This window comes from Phodopus roborovskii, unplaced genomic scaffold (assembly GCF_943737965.1).
Source record: "Phodopus roborovskii unplaced genomic scaffold, PHOROB, whole genome shotgun sequence".
Lineage (NCBI taxonomy): Eukaryota > Metazoa > Chordata > Mammalia > Rodentia > Cricetidae > Phodopus > Phodopus roborovskii.
Genome location: NW_026126511.1, coordinates 22,033,776 through 22,054,056, shown reverse-complemented (window position 1 = coordinate 22,054,056; position 20,281 = coordinate 22,033,776). Strand labels below are relative to the sequence as shown.

General features: G+C 33.0%; 1 protein-coding gene across 1 annotated transcript in view; it reads right to left on the bottom strand.

The window, feature by feature from the left end:
* Klhl1 (kelch like family member 1) overlaps positions 1 to 20,281 on the bottom strand; it is a 262,568-nt gene that overhangs the window by 173,552 nt on the left and 68,735 nt on the right. Inside the window, exon 2 of the mRNA XM_051195755.1 lies at positions 8,276 to 8,458. Within this exon, the coding sequence (XP_051051712.1) occupies positions 8,276 to 8,458 (183 nt within the window). The remainder of the gene's footprint in view (positions 1 to 8,275; positions 8,459 to 20,281) is intronic.

Sequence of the window (20,281 nt, the reverse complement as noted above, 5' to 3'; positions counted from 1 at the left end):
ATATAGTACTCCTTTTACCTAATGACACATTAAAAATTAAGCAACATATTTCCTTTGGTCAGTAAAAGAGTTTCACAATTTCCTTCTTTAATGAATGTTATTCTGTCACCAAACATATTTGTACTATATAATGAACTTTATATGAAATTACAGGAATATAACTTTGCTTGGTCCTTCTTCATCAAGAATTTAAAAATGTGATGTGTAGTTGATAGTAAAATCTATAAATTGTCTCTTTTTCTAGAGTTTGTCATTGTATTTGTAAGAGGTTCAATTTCCTATCAGGAGAATAAAACATTTTCTTATGCTTTTTATAGTATAGCTCTGAGGACAAAGCATTATCCTCACTTTCATTTATCAGAATTACATTTCTAATTTTATCTGCAGTAACTCATACAATAGTTTACTTAATAAATGATTCTAGATTTATTTCAATCATCTGTGAAGAGAAGATATAATTTTGTTAGCATCTTGACGCTATTGGTTTTAATCGAAAATTGTATTTGAAATGTATTGTTTTTCTGATCTAATATGACATTTATTTATACTTATTTTAATTTTTTTCGTAGAATTTTATTAGCTTTTAAACACATATTTGTTAAGTCATAGTTATTTTTAGTGACATTTTCTAAGCTTTTGGAATAGTGAGGTAGACTACTTTATGTATCTAACAAAACTTGTGTTTTTAAAATTAAGAATGTTTCATATTTGTTGTAATTTGCTTAATATTCAGCATTTTATTTTTACTATGGTTTACTTTAGGTGATTTCCACTTACCTAAATTAAATGATTCACTGTTTTTATACACAAATTCAATAAAACTTTTGAGTTCAATTGTTACTTTTATAACCTGTTTGATTATAAAATCAAACGTCAGTCATCTAGGTCATTTTTCCACTGAATAGGGTCACTCCCTGTCATGGCCTATGTTCTTCTCTTTCTTCAATATTTGGTAAGTTCTTATTGTATAACACAAATTATGCCACACTTTGCCCCAAGAAGAAACTAAAAGGAAAAAAATTATATAATTTTCTTATTCTTTTATGAGGTTGTCATATTTTCCATTTTTAAAGTTAATTTTGTAAATATTGTCTTTCTTTTGGAGATAGGAGAGAATTTTTGAGAGAGGGTTTCTCTGTGTGACGGCATTGGCTATTCTGAAATGTGCTTTGTAGTCCATGCTGGCCTCACACTAGCAGACATCCACCTGCCTCTACTTTCCACATGCTGGGATTAAAATTGTGCACCACCACTTCCTGGCTAGTTTGTGATGAAGGAAAAGTAGGACATACAGAACAAAAGGGAAAAAGCCCAAAGGCAAAATACAGATAATGAGAAACAAGTTAAAATAAGTTATAAAAGATAGTGGGACAAACGATTTATGGTTGAGCATTCATAACTAATAATTAGTCTCTGTGTCATGATTTGGGTCTGATGGTTTGAAAAAACCTGCCAAATATTTACTTATATTACTTATAAAATAATGCCAAAACTATAATAATCAATTTAATTTTAAAAGCATAGAAATATCCAAATATTTACATCAAGTTAATTAAATACATGGTATGTGACTAGTTTTACTAAGTGATAAACATTATATCTCCATAAACATGAGATTATATATTACTCTAAATTTAAGTGTTTCAACATAAACCCAATTATCTTGTTCTTACACACAAGATTGTATTGCAGTTGGATCACATTTTGAAGAGCAAAGTATTTTGTGACCTACATGGTACAAGTTTAAATCATCATATGCAATCGTTGCTATCAGCACTAGCAAATGCTGCAAGCTCAGTAACTGAAGTGAAGAAAGATTAATCAGCATTTAGATTTAGTCACACAAAAGACTTGAATTAGAGTCTAGGATTTAATGTTTCACAAAAATTAACATCTATAAATGTGATTATTTAGCTTCAGTTAGTGCTGGAGAAGCTATGGCAAAATTGCATCAGTGAGAGAATACAGCAACTAAGGAAATTTGCTTATTGCGGTCACTAAATTTTTTGCAAGTTTATAAAAGATTCCTGTGTTGCACTTTAATTTATTATGGTATTTGATACTGTTGACCTCCCACTTTTTTTAAAAAAAAATTGTTTAGTTATAGAATAGAGCAGACTTTACCTCTTCCTCAGTGTCTTTCTTTTCTTTAGGTTTTTAAAAAATATTACCTTTATTTTTTTACTTATCGATCCAAGTTCCCTTTCCCTCCCTCCCTCCCATCCTCCCTCTCTGTCCCTATTTATCTTTTTCCTACCCTCCCATGCCCCCCAACCACCCACCCTAACATCACCCCCCAATCCACAATAGGGTGATGCATTCTAGGAGGGGTCATCTAAATCTGTAAACTCATTTGGAGTAGGGACTAGGCATTTTTTCCTGTCTCTAGGTTAAGTGAGTATCCCTCCATGGGTAATGTGTTCCAAAAGTCCTTTTCTGCACCAGGGTTACATCCTGGTTCCCCTGTCCAAGGTCCCTTAGACTGCCCAAGCCTTCTGAGACATGTTCAGGGGTTCTGAGTCAGTCTTATGTTGGCTTTCCTTCTATCAGTCTGGGGGAGGGAGGGGCATTAGCTCCTTCTTGTCTCTGTTCCTGTAGCCTGGTCTCGTCCTCCCTATCTGTACCTGGATTCCAGTTCAGCTCAGTGTTTAGTGGTGAGTGTCTGCTGGGTGATGGCTCTATGATGGTGGATAAGTTAGTCATTAATGTCATTATCAGGGAAGGGCATTTATGGCAATCTTTCCACTGTTGCACAAATTGTTAGTTAGGGTCAGTCTTGTAGATCTCTGGACATTTCTCTAGATTCAGTTTTCTCGTTAATCCTACAACAGCTCCCTCTTTTATGCTCTCTCTCTCTCTTCTCTCATCTATTCCTCCCCTGACTCAATCTTCCTAGTCCCACATGCTTTCTTCTCCTCCCTTTCTCTTTCTCCTAGTTCCCTCTCCACTCACTACCCTCCCCCACTACGTATATGCTCAGGATATCTTGTCCCTTTCTCCTTCTGTGACAGACCTTATATGAATCTCTTAGAATCCTTCTTGTATCCTAGTTTCTCTGGCAGTGTGAATTATAAGCTGGTAATCCTATGCTCTATGTCTATTCATATTTGTACCCCATTTTTAATAGGTTTTTTTTTTTCTCTCTCTCTCTCTCTCTGTGTGTGTGTGTGTTGTTTTTGTTGTTGTTGTTGTTGACTAGTTTCTTGAGTTCTTTGTACATTTTGGAGATCAGCCATTTTCCTTGTCAGATGTACAATCTTTGAAGAACGTTTCCCAGTTTGGGGGCTGCCTTTTGGTTTTGTCAACTCTGTCCTTTGCCTTACAGAAGAATATAAGTTTGAGGAGGTCCTACTGATTACTGTCATCACAGTGTCTGTGCTACTGAAGTTATGTTCAGGAAGCAGTCTCCTGTAGCAATTTCTTCAAGGGTACCTCCCACTTTCTCTTCTAAGAGGTTCAGTGTGACTGGATTGATGTTGAGGTCTTTTATCCATTTGGACTTGAGTTTTCTTCATGGCAACAGACATGGGTCTATCTGCAGAATTCTACATACCATTATCCAGTTGTGCCAGCATCATTTGTTGAAGATGCTTTCCTCCTCCTATTGTATACGTTTAGCTGTTTTGTCAAAAATCATGTTTTCATAGAGGTGTGGGATAATGACAGGATTTTTGATTCAATTCCATTGGTTTACCTATTTTTGTGCCAATATCAGGCTGTTTTCAGTACTATAACTCTGTAGTAGAGCTTAAAGTCAGAGAATGTGATGCCTCCTGAAGTTCCTTTATTGTACAGGCTTTTTTGGCTATCCTGGGTCTTTTGTTTTTCCATATAAAGTTGATTATTATCCCTTCAAGGTCAGTGAAGGATTGTGCTGGGATTTTAATGGGAATTGCATTGAATCGGTAGATTGCCTTTGGCAAGATTGACATTTTTACTATGTTTATCCTACCTATCAAAGAGCATGGGAGTTTTCCTTTTTCTGGTAGACACAAAGTTCTTGCTATATAGGTCTTTCTCTTGTTTGGTAAGCATTACCCTAAGATACTCTATGTTGTTTGTGGCTAAAAGGGTGAAGTTTCTCTGATCTCTTCCTCAGCCACTTTGTCATCTATATATATAGTAGGGCAACTGATTTCTTTGAGTTTATCTTGTATCATGCTAGTTAGCTGAAGGTGTTTATCAGTTGTAGGAGTTCCCTTTTAGAATTTTTTTTTTGTCATTTATGTAAACTATCATATGGTCTGTGAATAGAGACAGTTTGACTTCTTCCTTTCCAATTTGGATCCCCTTGATCTCCTTTTGTTGTCTTATAGCATTAGCTAGAACTTCTAGTACAATATTGAAGAGATATGGAGAGAGAGGGCAGCCATGTCATATACCTGATTTTAGAGGAATTGCCTTAATCTTCTCTGCATTCAGTTTGACGTTGGTTCTTGGTTTAATGTATATTGGTTTTATTATGTTTAGGTATGTTTCTGTTATCCCTGACCTCTCCAAGACCTTTATCAAGAAAGGGTGTTGAATCTTGTCAAAGGCTTTTTCATTATCTAGTGAGATGATTATGTGGTTTTTCTTTTCCAGTTTTTTTTTTTTAATATGGTAGATCACTTTGATAGACTTTCCTATGTTAAACCATCCCTGCAACACAGAGATAAAGCCTGCTTGACCATGTTGTATGATTTCTCTGATGTGTTCTTGATATCTGTTTGCCATTATTTTGTTGAGTATTTTTGCATCAATGTTCATGAGGGATATTGGTCTGTAGTTTTCTTTCTTAATTGTGTCTTTGTGTGACTTGAGTAACAAGGTTCTTGTGGCCTCATAAAAAGAGTTTTGGAGAAACTTTCTGCTTCCATTGTGAAGAACAATCTGAGGACTATTGTTATTAGCTCTTCCTTGAATTTCTGGTTGAATTCTGCAACGAATCCATCTGTTCCTAGGCTGTTTTTCATTGGAAGAATTTTGATGTCTGCTTTTATTTCATTAGGGATTATAGTTCTATTTAAGTTGTTTATATATTCTTGATTTAATTTTGTAAGTGATAATTATCCAGAAATTTGTCCGTTTCCTTTGAATTTTTAAATTTTGTGGAGCACCCGTTTTCAAAGTATGACCTGAAAATTGTCTGGATTTCTTCAGTGTCCATTGTTATGTCTTCAATTTTGTTTCTGGTTATGTTAGTTTGTATGTTCTCTCTCTGATTTCTCTTTAGTTTGGATAAAGGTATTTCTCAATAAATCAACTCTGTGTTGCATTGGGTTTTTTTTTTTTTTTTTTGTATTATTTTCCTGATTTCTACCTAATTGATTTCAACCCTCAAATTGATTATTTCCTGGTGTCTACTCCTCCAAGGTGAGATTGCTTCTTTTTTGTGGTAAGGCTTTCAGTTGTGCTGTTAATTCTCTAATGTGACTATCCTCTGTTTCCTTCATATGGTCACTTAGTGCAATTATATTTCCTCGTAGCACTGCTTTCAAAGTGTCCCATAAGTTCAGGTATGTTGAGTCCTCATTCTCATTGAATTTTATGAAGTCCTTAATTCCTTTCTTTATTTCTTCTTTGACCCATGTATGGTCCAATTGTTCTTTGTTCATTTTCCATGAGTTTGCATGGTTTCTACGGTTTGTGTTGTTGAATTCCAAATTTAAAGCATGGCGGCATGATACGATATAGGGGATTATTCCAAAATTTTTGTATCTGGTGAGGTTTGTTATGTAACGTAGTATGTGGTCGATTTTATAGAAGGTTTCATGTGGAGCAGAGAAGAAGGTATATTCTTTTGTATTTGGATGTAGTGTTCTAAAGATGTCTGTTAAAAACACTTGAGACATAAATTCTGTTAGTTCTTTTGTTTCTTTGTTAAGGTTCTGACTGGTGGTCCTATCTAGTGGTGAGAGTGGAGTGTTAAAGTCTCCCATGATGAGTGTGTGAAGTTTTATTTGAGCTTTGAGTTTTAGTAGCTTTTCTTTTATGAATGTGCGTACCTTGTATATGGGTCATAGATGTTCAGAATTGAATCTTTGTGCTGATGTATTTCTCCTGAGATGAATAGGAAATGACTGCCTTCATCTCTTTTAATTGATTTTGCTTTGAAGCTTAACTTGTTAGATTTTGGGATAGCTTCTTGGGTCCCTTTGATTGCAAGATCTTTCCCCAACCATTTACCCTGTGTTTCCTGTATGCAGCAAAAGAAAGGATTCTGTCTTTGTATCCATTCTGTTATCCTATGTCTTTTTATAGGCGAAGTAAGACCATTAATGTTGAGGGAAAGTAAGGACCATTGATTGTTAATGCTTCCTTGTTTTAGATTTGTTGGTGGTGGTATTGTAAATATATTTGTGTGTAGAATATTGTGGAGTTCTGGGCTTTGCCTTAATATTAGCTTTTGCAAAATCACTCTAGCCCTACTTTAATAATATGCACTGTGTTCCTAAAGTTTACTGTGCTACTGAAATTCCAGTAAAAAGTACGGCCAAACCTTCTACCAGCATTTACCTGTCTTCAAACTAAATTCACAGTGCGTTGCTTACATTTGTTTTTCCTTTTTTTTTTTTTCAATTGTTATGCCATTTAAGGATCTTCTAGATGATATGAATGAAATTTTTGATCATGGTTTCTCTTTTCCTATATTAAATACAACACAAACCCATCTTTCTGTTGGTCTAGGTTTCCTATATTGCAAGAGATATCCTGGATTAGTGTCAACTTTACCCAGAGGAGACAAGACACTTCTTCCAAAAAGTCTCCTTATCTAAGAAGTTTGAGTCATTGGCCATTGAAAGCCCCAAAGTTTGAGTATTTTCATTTACAGCCTTCCCACATACTCCTCACCTTTGGACAAGGAAAAGGAACAATACACCAGTGTCTAAAGTGTTACTGCCTATGAATCAAGTCTTCTTTAAATTGAAAGAATTTTCTCATGTAAAAATGAAAAGAATTATAAAACTGAACTGTCTCATGGTTTTTAAATAAATTGTAGTTTTATTTAAACTAAATGTATTTTCATTATTTATTAAAGTTAAACTTACTATATCAATCTTGAACTATGCAATTCCATGTCCATTTCATAGAGTAGTATTATTAGTTTCAACTATGCAAATAGTATTTGTAAATATGCTTTTTGAAATATATTTGACTGTAAGAACCTCATTGTACTATCGTTTAATACTCAACAAATGTAAGTTTAAAATGTCAGTATCAACTTCATAACTTAAACACAATAATTTATTATCAGAATACCCAGATTTTTTAAAGAAATGACAGGATGAAATATTTAATTTAAAATCTGATGCATACTTTATAAATTATAATTTATTTAATATCAGTGGAAGTAAGATGAAAAAGATTAATATTGTCTTTCATTGTATGTGATGATGCAAAATTATGAAAATATCTAAATACTGAAATTGATGAACCTCACAGCCATAGTTCTTAATAAACACTAGAATAAATTTATGTTTAAGGCAGCTGTCTAACATCTTACCTTATGCACTCTTCCATGTCGCTGACCAAATTAATGCCTATGTATCACTTGCTGACAAAAATAAATACAGATGTTGAGAGCAACTTTCTAAAGTCTATCTTACCAATTAATTGATGCAACACTTGTAAATGATGATTGGAAAAAATGATGTTTGTTTTCTGTCAGTTGGGAACAGTTGGAGTCAGTGACTCAATACCTTGTAAAACTGTAAAGATTGCTGTAAAATATCCCCTTCCTTCTATGTGTGATGCTTTCTTTGCTCTTCAATATAGTCATAGTGAGGTCCTCTATGAAGGATAGACACATAGTCACAAACCGACACATACAAGGTCTGACAATATCAGAGGGACAGACAGATTCACAAGACAATTATGAACGGCTGGCAGAGACTAATGAAACAGAATGAGGATGAAAGACAACAGAGCATGGTGCAGAGAATTCAGATCTAGGATGGCTCAGTTAAATCACTCTAATTATTTATTTTCTTATTGCAACATCAATTCATTTTTGGCAACTCAGAGTTAATCATTAAACCATATAATATGCACAGGTATTCCAGGTGTTATAGGAATATTTTCAAGTCTTTAGATTTCTTTTATTTATTAGTAGTGGAATAATTAAATTATATCATAAAGCCCCTCAATGTAAAGTAATAGCAAAATAACAACCCAACTTCTCTAAGAAATTCTGGTACTTTCTTACTTTAGTGCTCCGAATTCTGCAGTCTGTACACCATCCTATCACTATTATAAATATGGATGTACAATTCCAATACTGATACATCCGTACCTATGAGCAGGTATCTTTCGATTTCCAACAATCAGGATGACATCACAGAGCTGCTGTTGCTTTAAGTAATTCTCCATCTTTCTAAATGATTGCTCAGCATGATGAACAGCTTGATAGAATTCTTCAGAACTATTGGAGTCCAAATCACTTTGGGGTGTCAGTGAATGACTGGTCGCTGTCAACCTAAAACGACACACATAGACAGAAAGTTGATGCTTATATAAAGTACCAATAAAGGAACAGAGAGTTATGTTCAGTTTTACAATTTAGGAAGTTTATTTACAGACAACTTTATGAAAATCAATGAACAAAATCTTTTTATCCTCCCCACACTGCAATATTAAAAATATTCATTTTAGTAATGCTATTTGTTTAATAAAGCAGTAAATGAATTGAAAAACAATGTCTTTTCCTGTCCTCAAAAGTGACTTAAGATACATTTTCAATATCAGATTATTATGTAAGTAAATCTGAAAAGAGTCACAGAAATAGTATATAAATTATATATTTATACTAAAATTTATTGATGTTGAATATTAAAATATACTTACAATTTGTTGTCATATATCAACTAGAACACTAAGACTTTGCAATAAGGGAAAAGTCCAAGCTCAAAAGTCTACATGTATGAAGACTCTAATAAAGAAATCTTCATGCAATGCGAAATAAAAGGATAATGATTAGAGGCCAAAGATATGAAGGGATAAAAGTAGTGGTAAAAATTTGCCAGTAAATACAAAATTTCCAAAAGATAGAACACTGAAGTTACACTATTCTGTCACACATGCCAAGGCTATAGTCAAAATACCAAATATTGGGAGAAAATTTTGAATATTCTGTCTCAAAAAATGACAAATGGTTGATGTAATGAAAATGCTTACTACTTTGTTTGTATCAATACATAAGGTATGTATATTAAAACTTCATATGTCTTATAAACTTGAATGAATGGCTTCAATTAAGTCATCTTAATATTATTATTGTACTTTAAATTATGTAATCAATATAAAAAACTATATTAAAATCTGTTTCATAATATATCCAGTGCAAAACTGTCAGTAATTAAATTTTAGATGTTGATAAAATTAAAGAAAAAAACAGGAAAATAAAAGGATGATGCCAACTTGGTTTGAGGTCCCCAACATTTGACAAAGTAAAGCTATTGGTGCTAGATTAAGTAAATAATTGCTGTCGACTAGAAAGGATGTTTCAGTATGCCTAGACACCTCAAAAGAATCTGCAGAACGTCTAACATATATGAAGTCAATTAAATTATGGGTTATCTGTTAATCATCATCATATTTCCTTTTTTGTCTTTGTTATTTATTTATTTTACACATTGATCCCAGTTCAGTTTCCCTCCTTCTCTTCTCCCATCCCACTCTCTCTCCGTCCCATGCCCCCCCAATTACTCCCCAATCCCATCCCCCACTACACAGGGAGGGTGATGCCTCCCAGGTCATTTGGAGTAGGGACTAGGCCCTCCCTCCTGTTTAGGCTAAGGAAATATCCCTCCATTGGGAATGTGCTCCTAAAGTCCTTTGGTGCACCAGAGATACATCCTGGTTCCACTGTCAGAGGTCCCTTAGACTGCCCAGGCCTTCTAACTGCGACTCATGTTCAGGGGGCTTGAGTCAGTCCAATGCTGGTTTCCCAGCTATCAGTCTGAGGGCTTATTGGCTTCTCTTTATTCAAGTCAGGATGTGTCTGTGGGTTTCTACATCATATGCTCTTAATAATGCTATGATCATTATCCATCTATTCAATATGATTATTTTCATAGAATTTTCAAGTCTCCCTTTAAAAGTATGAATTCAGTACAAACTCTGCTATGCCATATGTTTTTCTTTCAAATATAATTAAAGAGTAAGTGCCAGGGCAGCATCATGTTACAGGACATGTTTTAGAAATGTGGAATATGCATGCAGCATAACAGCATGTTTCCATATATAAACACATTGTGTGTATGTTCACAAAATTCTCAGCAAGTAGCATTTGTAAATCCAGCAGTATCATAATGTAAGATCATAGGTAACCAGGAAAACTGAAACAGGAATTCAAATTGCTAAATGAATGACACATTTCTCCAAATTAATATGGATATTTCCAGAATTGTGGCTAGAATTCCTCAATCTTCTCAAAAAATGAAAATAGTAAAATTAATCCTGCAGAATGGCTCCAGCTTTGTTTGAAACTTATTTGGTAAAATGATTCCATCCAGATCCTTTTATCATAACTGACTTATAAATTTAAAAACTGCTGTAGTATGAAAGTTTTATGCTTACTGAAGATTTCATAATATTAATGAACAATGTATTAGGCTTCATCAAGTGACCCAAGTTGAAGTGTACTATTAAATAAATTGGGTAATACAAGTTTAACTTTTAGAGAGATTCTAGACTTATTTTAAAAAAAAAGGCTGAAATAGGGATTCAGGGTTGCATATTTTAAAGCCCCCTTTACAAAATCAACCTGGCTAAATTATTGGCACAGATAGCTAGGTGATATTTAAATCCCACTCCATAATGGTAAGTTATTTACAGTTGATAATTGGTGGTGGACATGGACAGTGTTTGATGCTGCAGTAATTGGCTGCACACCAAGACACAGAAGGATAGTAAATGATGGACTTAATATATTAATTAAATAAAATATAGGATAGTATAGATAGTATAGTATAGATAGTATAGATAGATAGTAATGGTTCTGTTGGGTGGTATGGGAGAAGTTGGAAGGAAAATATGGAGTGTATATGTTCATATTTAATTACATATATGTATGGAAATCTCAAAATTAAAACAATGAAAAATAAGAATAGATAAGCAGACAGTGAGTGTCACGAAAATTTTCCCCTGAATTCACTTTCTCCTACACTTTTATTTTTGTAAGAATTTTCATGTTATGATTTCCTCTATACTATGAATGGAAATAATTCAGTTTCTTTAAGGCCTTTTGATCTGTCAGATAAATGATTATGTAGGTTCAACATGATTTTCTCTTCCTCATTTCTCATAAATCATTTCTTAATCACAAACGTGTAGGATGAATGCACCTCAACATTCAATCCAGATCTAGATTTATAAATAAATGTTCCATATCAGATCACCTGTTATTTACAAGTTTTCCAATTTGATAAAATAAGACAATTTAGAAAACACAAATTAGTAGTTTCTTCTGAATATTATATAAAATTGCTTTGGCTGATTTTTCAATTTATACTTCAGTATTTAAGGTTTAGATATTCAAAAACCTTTATATTTAAATAACAAATTATTGACTAACAATGATTATATACTATAATTTGAATCTTTATCTAGCTGAGCAACAAATTTGAAAATATAATAAATAAAATTTTTAAGGTTAGTTTATAAACTCACATCAAAAGTAGCACATAATGAAATTATCACCAGTTTAACACATTTAAAACTGAAATAATTCTCAACCCCATGTACTATTCAAGCTATAAATGTAACCTTCTGCTTAATTCAGAATGACATGTCCTGAAAGAGCTGTTTTATTCACTAATATCCACTAAAGGCTATTTTTAACCCACCAAGCAAACATAAACCATGGAAAACTATGTTCTCTAAACACCTATATTTTGTTAATTAACTTTTTGTTTAGAATTTCATATATGACTACTGTGTGCAAATTATTTACATTATTTCTACATCTAGTTTTCCCCATTCCAAGTCCTCCTGTTGTCACACTATCAAATCTCTGCTTTCTTCTTCTGTATTACTGTTACAACATATATGTATATATGTGTGTGTTTCACATATGTTTGGTTCACAAATACATATATAAATAAGTATGTATTGCACTGGTCACATGTAAATGTGTTTGGAACTTACCACTTGGGTTAAAATATCCTATCAGAGGTCTTATCGAAAAAAAGTGATTGTCAGTGATCAGCATCTATTTCTAACCTGAAGCTCTTATGCTAGGTGTGGAGCCAGTGAAATTTTGATTGCCAACTTTGACATGTAAACTGGAATCATCGTTATATGGATCTTATTTAGTTGACCTTAGTGCAAAGATCCATGTGTGCAACATCTCAATTTACATATTAATACTTTCAAAATCTTCCTTTCAGAAAGCTTCCTTTTACGAGTCAGACTAATAAAGTTGGAATTTTCCTGTCATTTTGCAAGTACAACTCTGTTAAGGAGAGCAAATGAGGTGCTCAGCAACTTTATAGTGGATGATGAATAAATGAAAATTATTATATCAGAGGTTAAAATTTTTCTCATCCTACCCTCACCTTACACAAAGATTGATTGAATGAATGAATAAAGATAGATATATAGATAGATAATAAATAAGAAAAGTGAAAGGTGAAATTAGCCAAGCTGTTGTGTTAGCACTCAGGAGGCAGAGGCTGTCTGATCTGAGTTGGAGGCCAGCCTGGTCTACAGAGCTAGCTCCAGGACAGCCATGATGATACAAATAGATCCTGTCTCAACAAAAACCAGAGGAAATATGAAGTCAGAGATCCTGCTGCCTCTGCATTCTTTTATTTCTTTAACCCCAGGAATGCTTAACATAAAAGCATTGTAGGTGCTGAGCTGTGCACACACACACACACACACACACACACACACACACATTCACACACATAAATGTGCATGCACACGCACGTACAAAAGAAAAGAGATTATGGATTTAAAGATCATTTTTCTGAATTCCAGGGTTATGCAAAGAGACCCTGTCTCAAGGATATGAGACAAGGTAGCTAGCTGCTGGTCTTGTATTCAGGCATCTGTACTGGCCTGTACTTGGCGTTCTGACAGGATAGGAGCTCAGCCTTAACCTATAAGAGCATCTGTGCATATTCACTATGTTCCCTTTTAAAAGGGTCCTGCCTATTTCAAATCCTTCTCTCTCTCCCCTCTTTACTTTCTCCTCTCTCCTGCTGCTCATGTCTGCAGAGGCTTGTCTGTCCCCCATTTCCATTCCCTTTCCCCTTTGGATGATAACTTTCCCTAATTTAAAAAATAAAAAAATAAAACAACTCTCTGCTTGAAAAAATGTTTAACTTCTTTCCTTTTTGAGATTATAATATAATAAAAAGCATTTCTTCCTTCCCTTCCTCCTTATTAGTCATATACTTCTTGCTCTCTTTCAAATTCATGGCTTTATTTTTATTAACTATAATTATATACATATATCATTATTTTAATTATTTATTGTTATATACATATGTATATATTCCCCAAAACATAAACAAAACCTGCTCTATCTGTTCAGTATTACTTTTATATATGTTTTCAAGACTGACCATTGGGTATTTTAAAACTGATTGGTATAATTTTAATGTGTTATTTACTGTTATGTTTGAACAGTTACCTTTGTTTACTTTAAAATTTCATGTAACAAAATAATTAGCTATTGAGACACTTAATGCTAATGTAACTGTCAACCTAATTTATGTCTTTATACATAATGCAGTATCTAGTGCATAGAGAGTACTTTATAAATAAATATGCTAGGTATTCCTGTTGTTCCATACCAAATACAAAGTTTTAACTAACATATATACATATATTATAATTAAATTGTATATATTTTGAAAATAATAATCTCTCCTTTTTATTTGCCATCATGAGATATTATTAAAATTTAAAACTAAAATGACTAGAAAAATGAATGCAGTTTAATAATGAATACTTCACCAAGTACTGTAATATTAAATTGTAAATATATAATTCTGTTTTCATTGATAAACTGTAAGGATTTTTTTAGAAAATAAATGTTTAATCATTTTAAGCACACTGATTTTTCAAAGCTCTTATTAATCCCAAGAGGAAGGTTAAGATCTTGAAAAACTACAATGGATAAAGTTGATAAGGAATACATAAAAGAATAGATATATAGATAGATATTACATAGGTGAAATATAGATGATAGAAAATGATAGAGTACAGAGAGATAAAAACAGACACATCTCTTGAAACAGTAAAACAAGATATTCTAAACATTATGGTATCATAGATCTTTAAGTTATTTTTGGTGCCTTTATATGCACTTGGCTGTGTGCAAATGGGTATAGGTACATGCAAAAGCCAGAGCTATTGTATCCCATAAGTGGAATTATGGAATGTTGTGAGTGGCTGTTTTGGAGTTTGGAACCATTCTGGGTCCTTTTCAAGCAGAGCTTGATCTGTCATCTGTCCAGTGAGTGTTATCACATTCTTATTTCAAACAAATACAGTAACAAACTAGAACTTATTAATGACATAATAGTAAATATTTTTAACATCAATACTAAACATTCAACTATGATTGCTAACTTTATTTTAAACTAGTTGTTTTTATTTTAGTTTCTTTTCAATATTAAAGAAAAATATTTCAAAGTATATTCATATAATATTAAATAATGGAAAATAATTGGTCAGATACTAAATATAGTATACAAGGGAATTATTTAGTGTAAATATATTGAGCCATACAAACTTCATATATTTCAAGAATTCATATATCTTCCAATGTTTTTATTTATACCACTTAAAAGTTGTGTAGTAGGTATGCATAATTTTAAATAAAACCAATAAGCCATAATCACAAAACATTAAAATTCATAAGTAAAAAGGCTAAGAATAAGAATATTGATTTTTTTCAGTGACTAAATGTACAATTCTCCTAGTCTGTAAAATGAAAGAGTGAAAATCTAATTATTGTATCAGTACTGATATGTAAGGCAATGGTAAAAATAAATGCTTAGTCTAGTTAAACACACTGATTTTCAAATATCTTATTAACCACCAAGAGAGAAGTTAGAACCTTGGAAATATTATAATGGATAAAGTTCAAGTACCAGGTGTTGATACTTAGTTGAGAGAAAAATGAATATAGTCATTAACTGTGCTTCTGGGTACAATTGTATTTTATATGATAATTGGAGTGTAAACAAGGCTTTTTATCAGCAGTGTTAAGATATAAACAAATATATAGATAGGGCAGAAAATATTTAAAAAGCCATATTTTATGAGTTAAAGACAAAATATGTATTATTTGGCTTCTTTATTGGGTTCTGCAGTCTAATTTGTATGTCTATAAAATGAGAAGCACTTTCCAATTTCTTGCTGAAATACTTATGGATATAAGTAAGGTATTTATTTTCTTTGTAGAATATGCAATAGGCTTATTTCCAAAGAACACTGTATTTGAGCATGTTCCTGTGTTTGTTTTAAGTCAGAATTTCAAAGGCTAGTTTTCATTTTTAACTTGAGTGCATCTGGAACTAAAACTAAAGCAGCTGTGTATACCTGATGAACCTTTTTAATATTAAATTATTAAAAGTGGGAAGACAACTTTAATCCAGATCTTTTGTGGTGGGATGAACCACCTTTAATTTGGATGATACTTTCTGGGTCCAAATATATGGTGCCAGGTTATATAAAAGATACTCAACGAAGAATGCTTACTCTCTATTTTTGCTTTATTACCCTTACCTTGGCTGGAAAGTTCATTCCTTTACTAGAGCCCCCTTCTATATTCTAACATATACTGAAAATCAGGTCAGACGTCCTGTCACTTATATCATCCTTCGACCTTACCTTGATAGAAACCATTCTTAGAGTACTGAACTGCAGCTTCTAAACCAGTCTATAAAATTTCATAGATAGATACGTGATAGATAGGTAGGTAGATAGATAGAGATAGATGATAGATCTGTTCTATAAGTTGTATTCCTCCAGATCATCCTGACTTATATGATGCCTTTGTTCATGACTGAGAAATGTATAATAGCTGTTGAAAAAAAGCAGTTTTATAAACAATTTTCTGTGACCTTAAGGAGTAATCCTAGGACATAAGATTAAACCTGGGTTAAGATTACAAAACTTAAGTTCTCAAGGAAGAAAGCAAACTTTTCCTTCATAGATATCTAGAAATAATATAGGAAATTTATAATCATGCTAGCTATTTTTTTCTATGTACATACAATTATTGAAATGATTATCTCTGCATGCTGTAAGTACTTGAGAAACTGCCTTTGGATTCAATTTAAGGACTGATCCACAGAAGGAAACACGTTTGCTACTGTGATCAGATCAAGGACGGGTGGTTGGTTTGCTCTATGCTTTCTATTTTTTCTATCAGGACTTAGTAACAGGATACCCTATAAATTTACAGGTTTATAGCCTAGATTATAGTTGTTCTCAGAAGTCATTGTGAAGTTTAATTTGTGAAGCAGGTTATTTCCATTAAAGTTTGCGTGTGTGTGTGTGTGTGTGTGTGTGTGTGTGTTTGTGTGTATGTATGTATGTATGTTTATCATTTGTAACATGTTTAAAGTCAATAGATGTTTTTGATAATGATAAGTATAGATAACACATGCTGAAAATTTCAGGAAAAATAAAATAAATGCACAAATGCCTAAAACACAAATGTTTTCAGGATAATATGACAATGCAAAATGTAATAAGTTTTTGAAAAATGCTTCAGTACAAAATATGCTGAAATAATTAAGTAATTAATTATGCAACACCTGTGGTTTTCACTTTTTGTATTATCTACCAACATTTTCATTCTCTTTAACTAAGATTACAAAAACATTTTATGGAATTTTCAAGGCATAGTACTCTCATACATGGGGAGGGCCCAGTGATGTGACAGACGTTGATGATCCCCCATTGTAGGCCTCAACCTACCTGAGGAGTGGAAGGAGAGTGGGTTTGGGACCTGGTTGGGGGCCCAGGAGGACAGAAAGAAGATGGAGCTGAGATTGGGATATAAAATAAAATTGTTTCAAATTTAATTAAAAAGTATTAAAACAAACAAACAAAACAGACCAAAAAATGGAACAAATACACTTCTAAAATTAAAATTAATTAAAATTCAGTAGTTCATTATTGACTTGGAAACTGTAAAACTCTGAGTTCAGTCCTCAATATTTCTGCGAGGAGTTGAGGGGCACACATGGAAATAGTGAACGTTTAGTAATCATGATCTTGTTGCTGTGTTTTAGAAAATCCTCCTATTATATTACAAGAAATAGCAAGTTTCAAGCACATACACAAAAAATTCACTGAGAGCTTTATGAAAGTGTTAATATTTAAAGTTTTCGTTGTATCTGTGCTTAAAATATTTTTGTTCTGAAAAGGACCTATTTATCACAAAAGAGCTGTAAATATAATGTATGATGAGGATTAAATTACATGTTTTCTATGAGGATAATCACAGAGTAGAAATTTAAGGAAAATGCTGATGCTTACTATGAAGACAATTTTAACTTTTGCTATGGAAAAGTTTTGTAACCCAGTGTGATATCTAATTTTAGTTCTCAACTGTAGAATAAGAAACTAAGAAAAGATGAATATTTAGTCATATCTATGAAGAACTTCTCAAAATAAAAATACTTAATATTGCCATTAGATAAGAAGTAGTACAAAAAAATTACTAATATTTTACTTTGGCTTTGTAAATAGATAAAATACCCCATCTCAACAGGTTACTATGCCAACTCAGAGTCTCTATAATTTTCATTTTATATCAATTAAAATTAGCACATATTGATTATACTTAGTGAAATTTGAAAATATGAATGATAATCATGAAATCATTACGTTTAAAATGTAGGTGTTAAGAAACAATTCTTCTTACTCTGTCAGGAAGTAGACAGAGGCAGATCTCAGTAAGGGTAAGTTAATCCTGGTCTACAAAGTTCCACAGGCAAACTCTCTCTTGAAAAACAAAACAATTTTGGTAAATGATATTTATGCAGAAATTTGTTCATTTGCTTTGAATTTTTGAATTTTGTGGAATACAGGTTTTCAAAATATGACCTGAAAATTCGTGGGATTTCTTCAGTATCAGTTGTTATGCCCTTGTTTTCATTTCTGATTTGTTGATTTGCATGTTCTGTCTCTGCTTTTGGTTAGTTTGGGTAAGGTTTTGTCTATCTTGTTAGTTTTCTTGAAAAACCAACTCTTTGTTATATTGATTCTTTGTATTGGTTTCCTAATTTCTACTTTATTGATTTCAGCCTTCAAAAGTGATTCCTCTAAAATCAGGAACAGAAAAGGTTGCCCACTCTCTCCATATCTCTCTAATATTGTACTTGAGGTTCTAGTTAAAGCAACAAAAGTAGATCAAGAGGATACAAATTTGAAAGAAAGAAGTTAAACTGTTCCTATTCCCAGATGATATGGTAGTTTACATAAATGACACAAAAAATTCTACCAGGGAACTCCTATAGCTGATAAATACCTTCAGCAAATTAGCAGGAAAAGAGAAACTAAAAAAAAAATAATAATAATAAATAAAAATAAATAAAAAGAAAAAAATCAGTTACAGATGATAAAGGGTCTGATAAATTGATCAGAGAAACGTCACCCTTTACAATAGCCACAAACAACATAAATTATCTTGGGGTAATGACCTATATAGCAAGAACTGTGTGTCTTTAAAGAAAGAAATTAAAGAAGATACCAGAAAATGGAAAGATCTCCCATGCTCTTGGATAGGTAGGTTGAACATAGTAAAAATAGCAACCTTGCCAAAAGCAATCTATAGATTCAATGCAATCCCCATCAAAATCCCAGCACAATTCTTCACTGACCTTGAAAGGATAATATTCAACTTTATATGGAAACAAAAAAAGACCCAGGATAGCCAAAACAACCCTGTACAATAAAGGAACTATAGGAGGCATCACCATTCCTGACTTCAAGCTCTACTACAGAACTATAGTCCTGAAAACCCGCTTCATATTGGCACAAATATAGACAGGTAAACCAATGGAATAGAATTGGAAATCCTGATATTAACCCACACACCTACGTACACCTCATTTTTGACAAAACAGCTAAAGGTATACAATGGAAGAAGGAAAGCATCTTCAGCAAATGATGCTGGCACAACTGGATGATGTGTGCAGAAGACTGCAGGTAGAACCTTGTCTATTGCCATGCACAAAACTTAAGTTCAAATGGATCTAGACCTCATCCAGCCACATTTACTCTTTTAGAAGAGAAAGTGGGAGGTACCCTAGAACAAATTGCTATGGGAGATTGCTTCCTGAACATAACATCAGTACCACAGACACAGAGATTGACAATTAATTAATGGTACCTCCTCAAATTGAGAAACTTCTGTAAGACAAAGGACACAGATGACAAGTTCAAACTGCAGCCTGTAGATTGGAAAAGATCTTCACCTACCCCATATCTAACTGAGAGCTCAACTCCAAAATATATAAAGAACTCAAAAAACTAGTCACTAAAACACAAAATAACCCCACTAAAAAGTGGGGTACCAACCTGAACAGAGAATTCTCAATAGAGGTATCTATAATTGCTGAAAGACGCTTAAGAAAGTACTCAACATCTTTAGCCATCAGAGAAATGCAAATCAAAACAACTCTGAAATAAAATCTAACTCTTTTCAGAATGGCTAAAATTAGAAACACCAAGGACAGCTTATGCTGGAGAGGATGTGGAGAAAGCGGAACACTGCTCTACTGCTGGCAGGAATGCAAACTTATACAGCCATTTTGAAGATCAGTATGGTGGTTCCTCAGGAAAATGGGAATCAGTCTAACACAGGACCCAGCAATTACACTCTTAGGCATATACCCAAATGATCGACATCCATGTAATAAAGGAATCTGTTTAACTATGCTTATAGCCACATTATTTGTAATAGCAAGAACCAGGAAGCAACCTAGATGCCCCTCAACTGAGGAATGGAAAAAGAAGATGTGGCACATTTACACAAAGGAATACTAATCTGCAGAAAAACAAAAACAGTGGAATCTTGAAATTCACAGGCAAATGGATGGAACCTGAAGAAACCATCCTGAGTGAGGTAACCCAGTCACAAAATGAGGAACATGGAATGTACTCATTCATATTTAGATTTTAGACAATAGAGCAAAGGATCAGCAGCATATAATTCACACCACCAGAGAAACTGGGATACAAGGAGGGACCTAAGAGATTAATACAAGGTACCTCACAGAAGGGAAAGGAACAAAATCTTCTGAGCATATAGGGAGTGGGG